The 12,612-nt window shown below is 44.9% G+C and overlaps 1 protein-coding gene across 1 annotated transcript; it reads left to right on the forward strand.

Moving 5' to 3' along the window:
• The first annotated feature begins 2,760 nt into the window (after nt 1–2,760).
• LOC126921822 (uncharacterized) lies at nt 2,761–10,300 on the forward strand. The gene is made up of 2 exons (XM_050733714.1): nt 2,761–3,833; nt 5,685–10,300. The coding sequence occupies exons 1-2, from the start codon at nt 3,729–3,731 to the stop codon at nt 7,407–7,409; spliced, it is 1,830 nt and encodes a 609-aa protein (XP_050589671.1). The 5' UTR covers nt 2,761–3,728; the 3' UTR covers nt 7,410–10,300.
• Nucleotides 10,301–12,612: the final 2,312 nt, after the last annotated feature.

A 12,612-nucleotide genomic window follows, 5' to 3' on the forward strand; every position in this document is an offset into this window, starting at 1 on the left:
AATTAACTTGGTATCGTTGATCTCTGCTCGATAAGTACGTTCGGTAAATATAAGTTTCGATCAAAAAAGATGGATTCCCAGAGCAAAGTTCGCATGAAGGGTGTATTACGATGGTTGAAACAACCGGAAACGTAACCATGTAAAATCGTTGTCTCTCGACCCGTCTCATGTACCGTGAACCGTGCCTTAAAACGCGTTTCTCCGTGACCGGTGTAATTTGTCTGGAAATCACCTTCCGATGTTCTCTCAACAGCAAGGAGGAGGAAGAAAAGAGAAGTAAAATAGGTTATGTGGAGTACTGGCGTAAGCAACAACGCCTCTTTCCGTTGATCCCGAAATACGTATCCAGTTAAGGGAAACGCGTAAATTTACAAAGTCGAATCCTCGATAAGTGATTCGAGTTGGACGTGTTAAACTGGTGCACGGCCGAATAGTCCGCAGCACGCACAGTGCACGCGTACAGTTCAGACAGCTACAAACGGGGCAGGTGAAGTGCACAGCTGCTGGACAGCTGGACAGCTGGACCGATATTCGTTTCCAGGTAGAGTCGGTTCAGTCGCAAACAGTCGCAGAGCAAAACGGTCGGTCGAAGTATTCGCGACCAAAGGGAAAACTCACACCCTTATCGTACGTTTGTCTTATAGAGTATAGAATGTACATAAGTGAAAAAAGGAACGGCACGGAACGAAGGAAAAGCAGCTGGTTTGGTTGTTTCGTTCGACCGGATCCGCCGTTTCCTCCGAGCAAAGCGTCGTCGAATGTTTAAGACGAGACGCGAAGTGTTGACCAGCGCCTCGATGCACGCGTGTATGCTTACACATCTCGGCGTCTACTCGCCTAACCTTTACCATGTATTTTGAAACCATTCGGATGCGCGCACGTATATACGCATACATATATACGCGTATGTATGTGGGTCATTGGAACCCTTCGAAGACGGATCGTTTTTCCTAAGGTTCTCACGAAAGACGGGTGCGGGCGATGCGACGTATCGGTCGATAAGGAGCGTAGATTTCCAACGATCTTGCAATATACATATGTATAGAGATATACGCGTAGAAACGCTGTTTCGCACCCTTACTAGCGATAATTCTCCATCGTCCCAAACAGCACTGCAAGCAGGAGAATTGCGCAACGTGTCGCGCGCTACGCTGACTCAGACGGGTGAAATGCAGAGCGCGGGTGTTCCGTACGATAGTCGTACATCGTACAGTTTCGCAAGGCATAACTCGCGGTCGAGTAGGCGGCCGCTACTTTCCTCTTTGAATCCCAGTTCGAAAGCGTCCAGTTGACTCGACTTGGCTTGGTTAGTCGCGTACGAATGGCAGATATCGGTATCGTTTATCGGCATCGACACCGGTAATCGATAAACGGAGAAGAGCGAGGCAGAAAAACGGAAACGAAATAGCCGTCGTTGCGATTACGGCCTATGGGTTTCGTGTTGTCCCGTCTATTTGTCTTTTTCTAAATACATACATCGAGAGTACGTACATACATCGAGAAGAAACAATTAGTATTCTCGAGCTGCGACTAGCATCCGGTTAAGTGGCGACAGCCGCTCCCATCGATCGCGTGCGCGCACGATTCCAAGCTTGTTTCTTCGGCTCTCTGGCTCGATTCCATTTTCCGCTTCTTCGTTCTGGTCCTTGACGAGAGAGGATGATGGGTCAACGGTTTCACCGCGACTCACGATCCTAGCGATCGGACCGAGGCGACGCAGCGTGGCGCGACATGGCGGTCTCAGCGATCGCAAATATACGCGCCGTATCTTACTTAAGGTACGCGTCCATTTGAGAGCAAAACTATCGCGAGTTATACCGTCGAGTTACTTTGAGAATGACTACCCAATCTGAAGTGACTCGGATAGTCGCTCTCAAAGTAGCGTCCACTTGTGAGAAATAAAAGTCGAGAACAAGTCGCGATAGTTTTACTCTTAAGTGTGTATGTACTTACCTTTACTTTTGATCCGAGTATTTTTCATCGTAAAGACCCCTACCGTATGTCGTATGTTCGATCGGTTTTATTCCTCCTCATTCAACGTAAACAACGTGTTTCTTCGATAACGAGCGACAAGATCGAAGATGAAAATTAATCGATCGTCGTGCAGACGATGGTAATCGCGATAAGACGCGTCGAAAGTCGGACGGGTCAAAACGATTGAGACGATATCGCGACATTTCGCGATACATAGGATACCGGAGAACGGCAGATAGCGGCGACGGAGACGCGTTTAGAAGAAACTCGAATATCTAGCGATACGATAGCGGTCAACGATCGAGCGTGTATTAAACGATCGCGGATCTTGTATTTTGTACCAAGATTGGGGCTGATAAACGCAAGGTAGAGAACGGGAAAGACAATTAACAAGGAACAGAAATAACTCTAATACAATCAACCCGATGGATGTTTTGATGATCGAAGGAGTCAAAAAATAGTAGGAGGTTAATAAATGGATAAGGAAGAAGTAAAGATCTATGTCTGGTGCAGCTACGTCGTACGAGTACGTAAACAAGCGCGCGCGTTACATGTACGTACATATAAACGCTTAGGAGTGTGTAGTATGGTTAGTGTAGTATATGCTTAAATGGTTGGAGGAGGAAGGATAGAGATGGGAAAGGAAGAAAGAAGAAAGAGAAAAGGGAGCAACGTACAGGGTTTCAGGGTTAAAGAGGGAGAAAAGAGCGGCTGCATCGCGACTGGCTGGAAGTGGAAAGGCAGCGTGTTTACGCGAGTTAGTGGAGGGAGGTGGTACGTCTCAGCTGAGCGTAGTATAGAGGTAGAACGCTGACGCGAGGGCGAGTTAGTTGCGAATGAGCGCTCGTCGGGCGAGCGTCGTTGCGACGTCGGTCGATAATGTCATCTCGTGATCGACGAGCAGCCATCGGATCTTGAAGATCATCGTATATGTGCGCATGAACGTGATCATTCTACGCATACACAGAAAACGCGTGATCGAGAGCATACTGCTTGCTACGCGTAGTGTTTTGATACGTGTTTTGTAGAGTGTGCAGTGCGTTGAATAGTAGTACATAACTGTTTTCTTGTTGTTGTCGCGCCGCATCGTGTAGCGCGTAGACGCGCATCGCATCGAAATCCTATCGTATTTCTCGAATACGGCCGACGCGCAGACACACGGGCTCCGACGATCAAGAAGAAAGGAAACGCGTACCCGCGGCCCGTGCGTGCGAACGTCACGGAAAACCGCTGCTACGCTTACGTTTGCGATTCTACCTGAAAGAGTGGTCGCTATCGTACGTCGCAAATTCGCGGTTTGCCGCCAATCTCGCGCAATCATCTGTCTACTGCCTCTCTGCTAAAATCCAAAACTATCTCTCGCGTATTTACGCCAAAGCAGGCGTATTGTCGCGCACAGTGCCGTTGCTGCCAGTGATCGCAACAACGGTAAGAGAAGCACAGATACACACGGTAGTGGTAAAAGAAAAAGGAGAGAAAAAAGAGGGGAAAAGCAGAAGCAAGAGGAGAGAGGAGAGGAGAGGAGAGAAGAAAAGAAAGAGCTGGTCGAACGAGGTACAGAAGAAGGATACAATCGTAAACACGGGGAAAGATTCAAGGTCGAGGAGACGCGAGACGCAAAATACTCTTGGCGCGGGAGGCTCGATTTTCTACGAATCGATATCGCAATTTTTCCAAGTGTAGTGTATCGTTCTGAGCATCGGAGACCGAAAGTGAAGTGATAAACGAAATTTTCTGTAAATCTCGGCACAAAAATGGTGCCGCAACAGCAAGATAGTCCCTCTAGTTCCGGGATTCCTATGTTTGGTTCGTTGCTTGTGGATAAAAATTCAACGACACCGTATTCGGATGCCACACAGGTATGTAATCGTCGTTTTAAACTTCGATATCTCGAAGAACGCGTACGAACACGACGTTTTTATTTGTCTCGTCGTCCCGTACGTGTTAATGTCTTCTGTAGATGGATATTATCAATAACAAAACGATAGTCGAAACACTGTTTCCTGGTGATATACCAACGAATATATATACATATACGATAGTATTTGTAATTGCTGATTTTATACCAATAAGCACAGTAGAAACAACGTGCCAGAGTGAGAGAAAGGGAAAAAGGAAAAGGAAAAAGTAACGCGTATCTTGTTTCGTTAATTTCCAATTCGTGGAATTGAGATCCGACTTTACATGTTACGCGTCGTCGACAGATGGGAGGAAAAACGTTCGTTATAGATATAAAAAATAAGGTAGTAAAAAGTCGTCGCGAATCGTGGATTACAGCTAGCGTCTTCTATAAATTACAAAAAGGCGATGTGTTTTTTTTTTTTTTTTTTTTTTTTTTCATTTTTCTTTAATTCTTTTTTTCTTTTCCTCGACGAGGGGAGAGGCAAAATGTTTGCATGCGCGTGGCTAGTTTGATCGTTGCACGGTTATTCCGTCTAAATGTTTTCACACAAAAAAGTAGGTATGCTTATTTATTTCTGTAGCGTTAAAATACTAACAAAACACCGTCGTCGAGCGGGAGAATAGATTATATATTTTTCTCCCTCTCGTTTATTATTCCTGATGACTTTGGATTTCGTTTCAATTTTTCTTGGCGGTACTTGTTGAATTTTTCCAGCTTCTTTCATCATCCTTATTTATCTGTGCTCTTTAATATCTTTTTCTTCCTTTTCATTCGTCACGATCGCTTTTCGATAAATTCGCTAAGTTATTTCCATCGAAAATATTTTCGAAAATATTTTGCGCTCTTCGCTTCGCAGAATCTAAGAAAGCGTATATGTATATATTTTGGGACGTCGCTTAAAGTGTTTGCTAAAGGTGAGAACGATAAAGGTTAAGCGAATACAGATGCTTTTACAGAAACGGTAGAAGTAAAGAAATATCTATGTGAAATTTGCTTTTGAATAGGCAGGGTCTATTTCTTGATTTTGCGGCCGTGAATCGAGACACGATCGATCATTTGTGATTCGCGACGTAAAAGCGCCAATAAACGCGATTGACGCGCAAATACATGCACCCATATTATAAATAGGTGAGGAGCTGGACTATTAGTCGAAAGCTCGGTTCAAACGATCGTAAACGTGTGTACAAGTATCGACGCGTTAACGAACATCTTTTGAAATATAAATATATCCGATTACGGTAATAGTTTAACTTTAAGGAAAAGGAAAAAAATGAAGAGACATCGAGGAACGGTTGGGTTCCTATGATGTGTATCACGTGATCCTTATACCGCGAGTAGAGTCGTTGTACTCGCGCACATCACCTTCGTAACCTACATTCTGCCCTTTCGATTTCCACTCTAGTGCGTGTCGAGTAATCGACGCAATATCTAAAAGTATAATGGGCAAGAGATTGCTCGCGCACGCTACGTGTTATCTACTTCTCGACGCTTAGCTTACCATTTAATGAGGTATGTAAATTGGTATCGCTGCGCCAGTGTATAGAACGCACATGGACTTGCTACACGCTACACGGATGCGATCGTTGCTCTCTCTCTCTTTCACTCTCTCTCTTTCTCTACGATGCGCATACGCGAACGCGACTACGTCTTCGTTTATACGTTTATATACGAATTTACGAGCATCGTCCACTCGAAATACACGGCTTGGTGCGCGAGACAGTCAACGCCTGGCGTAAAGCGAATACATACCTAGGGAAATTTTCCCAGGATCTTTTGATCATTTTCTTTTCTCCTTCTTCTGTTTCAGACGAAGAAGAACAATCCTAATCATATTAAGAGACCGATGAACGCGTTTATGGTCTGGTCACAGATCGAGCGAAGAAAAATATGCGAGATTCAGCCCGACATGCACAACGCGGAGATTAGTAAACGGCTAGGAAGACGTTGGAAGACGTTGGACGAAGCGGAGAGAAGGCCTTTTATCGAGGAGGCGGAAAGACTTCGACAGTTGCACATGGTGGAATATCCGGATTACAAGTACAGACCGAGGAAAAAAGCATCAAAACCAACGGGAGGCGGCGGTGGTTCTATAAGTGCGAAAGTAAAAGAAGGCAGCAAAAAGCCGCGAAAGTCGGCGGGAGGTGGTATTTCCTCGTCGTCGTCGATGGGAGGAACGATACTGGGCAAGAATCACACGCGTAACGATAACAACAACAATACGCATACGACGAGCGGTAGCGCGAACGCAGGTGTGGTTGGTACAATGGTGAAGAGGTTGCAAGCTCACTCTAGCAGTACCAAACCTGTATCGCGTTTGAAGGTCAGACTGGCGCTTGACAAAAGACCTTCTCTTGATTATACTCCTACCCCTCCGATCGTTACAGCCAAAATACCGAGCAGTCCATCGTGCGTTACGCCAGATTCTCCAGAATCGGCAAGTTTTTACGAAGACAATTTTCTCGAGTGCGGTTCCACCGCCTCCCGACTTGCCGCCATATCCTCTGCTCCGGCCTCGGTGGAAAATACCGAGCGCCGTACTACGATCAGACACAGTACTACTGCTGCTGTTGGGAAAATCAAACGGGAACCTAGTTTCGAGATGGATTATGAAACGACGTTCGAGCCAAAAGATCGATTGCTGTCGTCGGTCGGTCCAGGTGCCTCGAATCCAGCTAACGTTACCTTTTCCACATCCGTCGATGACATGAGTCTACTTTCGGAAAAAAGTTTTCGTACTCGAACACCTTGCCACGACAATCATCATCGCCACCAACATCATCAGCAGCAACAGCAGCACAAGCACGACCTTCGTCATCACTCACACCTCGAACGTCGATCCAACTCTTTGGTCAAAGAGGAATTGGACACGACGACAGCGGCTCCGACGCCGACAACCGCTACCACCCTCGTCAAGAACAAATCGATCGAGGATATGGATATAGGAATGGAAATGGACATGGATATAGAAATCAAAATGGAAATGGAAACCAATTCGCCGACGTCTGTCACTGGTATCGGTGGCGGTATTGCCAGCGGTAGCACGAGTAACATCGGCAAAACGACAGCGATGCTGAATGAGCGCACTCAACGTACGTCGTCGAAATGTTCTTCGACCATAGTTACCAGAACCGCTACCATTCCTACCGTCGCACCTTCTGCGATTCAAACTTCGGATCTAGTGTCGACGAACCCAATGGTCAGCGACGCGATGTCGAACGATGACTCGCTGGATGCTAACAGTAACAACATTATCGTCAACTCAGGGGATGCGACTATTGCCGCGACGGTCGTCAAACTCGAGGAACCTGCCAACAATCCGAGCTTGGCGGATCTTTACTCGCTAACGGATCTATTGCAGATACAACCATCGGATTTTAAGATAGATCTTGATATGGAAACAATAACCACTGATTTGGATACTTTCGAAACGGCCAGTTCCAGTAGCGGATCACACTTTGAGTTTTCTTGTACACCGGATGTTACAGATATGTTGTCTACTATCGGTGTAGGCAGTGACTGGGTCACGTTTTGAGAGAACGAGAATGGGGAAGCTATCGCTCAGCGGTGCAAAGTCCCGAAATCTCTTCATCTCACGCGCACTGTCCGCATACTCTGCACAGTCCTTCTATCTATCGTTTCTACTTTCTCGTCTATACTACGAACGTTTCAGACGAGGTGGCTGACTGCGGCTAATCCGACGATTTCGAGAATGTGCCGCGACACGATATAGATGCAGCACTCGTCTTCTTTGTATATCTCTTGTGTAGTATATTAGATTTAAGAACTATATTTTCATCTCAACGGCATTACTATAAACGAATGGTAGAACAGGGTCTTTTCCCACATCCCTGCGTATGAAGCGAAAACGGAAGAGAGGGAACAGAGAGCATGTGGAGAGTGTTCGCGAGTGTACAGTTAACGACAAATACAAAGTGAGACGCGTGCAATTTTTCCAACTAAATATTTAAATATTCGTCATCTTCTCGTCTTATTTTCCTTTCTCATCGCTTTATATTTTCGTTTCTTGTATTCGCGTTTGTTACCTGTGCCGTCTTCTTCGTATTTTCGGTTCCCTGTTTCATCAATGGTACCACACATGGTATACATCATAACGCTACCCGTTAGAACGAACGTAAATCCTCGATACGCGTAAAACGTTTGATCTCATATTTTCTATTTACCTCTAGAGATACGCAACGCGGCGGTATACGCTTTCAACGAGTAATTTGATTGTCGATATAAACGCAATCGTTAGATCTCTTGTATCTACGTCAAATCTTTTCAACGGGCCAACGCATACCGAATAGCCAATGTATCAAGACTAGTTGATGACTACACTGCCGATTAAAATATCTTTTTCACGCCGAGTCTGGATCGGTTTGCTCAGCAACGCGCATCAAATAATTACCAAACGAATAAATTTACACACGATATCTTGTGTCTTTGTCTTTATATCTTCGATTCTTCGATCGATTATATTACTAATAATAAGTTGTGATATCGATGCGTATTTTCTTAACACTGCCAATCATTGCCGCGATAACATTGTCTTCGCCATTGGGCAATATCCAGGTTCGCTACATCGTTTGAAATGTTGATGACATCAAGAAGGGATGTTGATAGTACTGTGCATATTTTCGAAGTCGAAAACATTGGGGGGGGGAGGGTCAGGGAAGGGGAAGTGGGGGAGGATTAAGAAAGAGCGAGGCGAGTTACTTTTTACACATTGAGCCCGACGACTAATAGGATAAACGCGCGTATAATACGAAGGACCAAAGTATAACGTATAACGACCGCTTTTGCCCATTTTCTACTCGTTTGTTTTATCCTATCCTGTTTCCTTGTCCGTCGTGCCTTGTCCGATCTGTAATTCAATAGGCTGTGAGAATATTTTTCGATATAAAGATATGTCCTGTAACTGATCAGTTTTCAAAAGTTGAGGGAGCGAGCCAAACGCGAACCACGAGAATCGCAGGAAGAGAGAAAAGGTTTGCTGAGTCGCAACGGCTGGATCGTGCCTCGTGTCGCATGTTGCGCGATGGTAAGATTTTGTTCGTAAAGCGTGCGTAAATACGCCTAAAATGGCTGACTGATCGAACTCAGCCTACGTGTATATCTCGGTTCGTTACGTCTACGTGCCGTTTCACACGTTCCCGACATTCGATCAAATTGGTTTTCTTTTCTGTTCTTGTACCCGTAATGAAATAGCGCGAGCACGCGCATCTGCCAACAAATTTTCTCGAATATTCGCGTTGCTGAATGACCAGCGTTACGCGACCGGCGACATTGCGTTCTGTGACTTGATCGCGTACACCGAAAAAATCGTTAACAGTGAACTGTATCGCAACGATAGAAAGAAAAAGATCATCCCTGCTTGTTACGAACGGCGAAAGTCACAACCGTGTACGAGTCGTCGACGAGCGTTTGTAATTTATTCCCGTAGATATATAGAAATAAACGAAAACACACCAAAGTGCAATATTACGCGTATGTGGCTCTGTAAATGTGCAAACGAGAAAAACAAAAGAATAAATTGTTAACGAAATACGCGCGCAGCAAACAACGGCACGAACGACTGAAAGACCATAACGATCGTGGTCGAGAGTAAATTTATTTTTTGCTGTCGTCGTCGTCGTCGTCGTTGTCGTCGTCGTTCTTGCTGTTATTGTTATTGTTGTTGGGAAGTGATGTTGTATCCTTGTATGTATACACACGTATATATACATAATGCGAAAGAAACTTGAGAAAATGACAGCGAGAAAGCATGGCCGATATTTTTACACGAGATTAAATGTTATACGAAGGTTTATAGCGATCGCATTTAATCGGAAATTCGTTTGAAATCGACGAGTAATGATGAGAGACGCGGAGTCAATGATAACGATAACAATCATTTTATTATATTAATTCACGAGTATCAAGCATTAGTTGCTATTATCTTTTTCATTCTCTTTTCCTTTTAACAGTTCGATAATTAATTTCATTGTTTCTATTTTTTTTTTTTTTTTTTTTTTTTTTTCTATCGTTTTCGCAGTTTCTTTAGTGTATCGAATATTTTGTACTATCTATTACGTATGTAGTTCGTAAGAAAGTAATCACTGTCTCAACCGCTCGTGCATTTTCGTCGATTTCAGTAAACGAAGGACAAACGATATACCATGTATTTTGCGCGGATACCGAGGAGAGAAACGTGGGGCGTTCAACGCCTCTAAGAACAAACTATCAACTGTATGTCGTAGATTTAAGTTTTCATCATACACGATAGTGAACTTAGTTGAGTTAATGACTAACTTTATACATATATAACAACTGTACATTTGTATTTAGCGCTTTGTTTATAATACCTTTCACCTTGTTATTAAGTATCCGATTTATATAATTTTTTTATCAAACTTATTAAAAAAATATTTAAAAACAAAATAAGACGTGGTGTTTTCGATTTAACCAAACGCGAAGACCTGTTTCCTCCGATCAACATCGCGTCGTCGCTTCATCGTTCTCCTTCTCCATTTCCTCGTATGTTCTAGATGCGTTCTTTCGTACGATACACTGCGACGAATCGAGTCGGCCACGATGCACATACATATGCATGCCGAATTGACACGCGTTCCGAGTCGCGTGTACAATCCAGTCGACGACGACTTCTCTCTACGTAGATCTACGTGCGTATAATCGAGTTTTCGTTTCGACGAAATCATGCTCGTCGCATTATGCCGTGCATACAAATCCGTAGATAATAACGCGCAGTAAAATTATTAATAGTTGTTTGTCGGTGGATGAAGAACGTCGTAATGTAGCAACCATTAACATTGCACGGTTGCATTAGCATCGAACGCCTTTCTATTTCGTTGATATCGTGCTAGTCGACTTGATAATGATTCGTCCAGGTCTTCGAAGAATCTCGCCGTTTCGTATTCCAGTCCGCGATTGCTTTTTTTCCGCTCGTTGCAAATCCCCTCCAACTTGGATCGAAAACTAGATTATTAGATAGATGGTCGTTCACAAGTATGCTGTGACATACATATTTATTTGTGTTTTATATTTCTCGAGGTAACGCGTATGCTTCGACGCTGTTTAACGTACAGCGACACGGTATCGTATAGAACCAAAACGAAATGCGCGACGATCTGTCTCTCTCCTTCTCTCTCTCTCTCTTCCCTCAACTCTCGCATATGGAAAGAAGAAAGAGGGAAAGAGAGAGGGAGCCAAACGAATCGACCGAACCGAGTTGCGAGTGGTAAAATAATCGCTCAAGGTCTGTGGTGGCGTTGCACCCACTCGTGCGAACAGGCTTGCCAACAGCCATATTCTACTGTTTACATCGCGCAAATCGTACTCATGGTGTGTTGCATCGGCGTCGGCAACCATTATCTATCAGTTTTTCACGCTTTTCTTCCTATCGTATATGACTGGAAGAAGAGAGAAAAGACGAGGAGCCGCGTCTGATCTTGGGAACAAATAAAACGTCGCATGCGAAATCATCGTTACGTGTACGTAACTAGTTGCGTTTCACCTTCGACTCAACTTACATCCTGCTGCTGCTTTTCCTTCGTCACGTTGTAACGGGAATTCGAACCACGATAAAATAGAATCGTCTCGATCGGTGCACATATTATGTACTATGTACACAGGTAAGAAATATCGGCCCGAGATAAGACAGGTGATTTACGACGTAATCGGTTCGATCAACGAACTGAAATCGTTGCTCCCGTTTCTTTTTCCTGGATTACGATCGCGATTGGACTTGGCGTAAACGTAGCGCGGGTCAGTTTGCGAGGATCGACCGATGAGACCGATGATACGTACACGGTTATCGACGACGACGAGGAGAAAGAGGATGAGGAGGAGGAGGAGGAGGAGGTGGAGAAGGCGGACGGTTCTTTGAAAGAGAAGAATCGTTTACTTTTGTTGCAGAAATAAAATCGATAGATGGAAGATGGCAGAAAAGAAAGAAATGAAATAAAAAGAAGAAAGAAATAATATGGGGGAGAGGCGAAAGGAGAGAAGGATAGATCGAACGCGAACGAATCGCGCTGCGGGTAGAGGATGCTGCTGGCTGCTGGCTGCATACCGCGAGGTAGCGTATAGCTATCGAGGTCAATGGTTAGTCCAAGGTCCTGAGTTCGAATCTCGCGGTTGAGTTGAACGCGACTCGGCATTTCCTCTCGCGAACAACGATCCCCGTTCGTGGAACGCTCTCGAGGTCGTGATTCGCGTGCGCAACTCGCACAACACCGACAACCATGAGTTTTCGTTTTCTCGCTAGCCGGTTTGGCTGTCGCTTTGTTCGCGACTCAAGATGCGAGTCGCTAAACACCAAATACATATCAGCCCGAGCCAACGGTCCAGCGAAGGATAACGCGACACGAGGACTTCCTGGTGCTGTGTTTTCGCTGTGCAAAAAAAGCGCTACTTTGCGCTCGTTCGAGTCGGAAACGAAGCAACGGCGATCAACGATCAAGGATAACGTTATCGGAAAAGGGAATGGCGAGAACGAAAAGCGATTGACGTAGGAAAGATCAGCCGGATAGCGAGCAGGGCGATCACGGAGATGACAACAACGATGACGACGACGACGACAACGACGACGACCACGACGACGGCGAGGTCGAATCGACGCGCGTAAACATCATAATCTCGCGATAAAGTCGCGACTGATTTATTCGTCGATAAAAGCTTATTGGAAACACGTGTATCGTAGACTGCTGCCAAAACCGGTCGCCCAATGGGAAACG

The sequence above is a fragment of the Bombus affinis genome, chromosome 11, assembly GCF_024516045.1.
Source record: "Bombus affinis isolate iyBomAffi1 chromosome 11, iyBomAffi1.2, whole genome shotgun sequence".
Taxonomy (NCBI): domain Eukaryota; kingdom Metazoa; phylum Arthropoda; class Insecta; order Hymenoptera; family Apidae; genus Bombus; species Bombus affinis.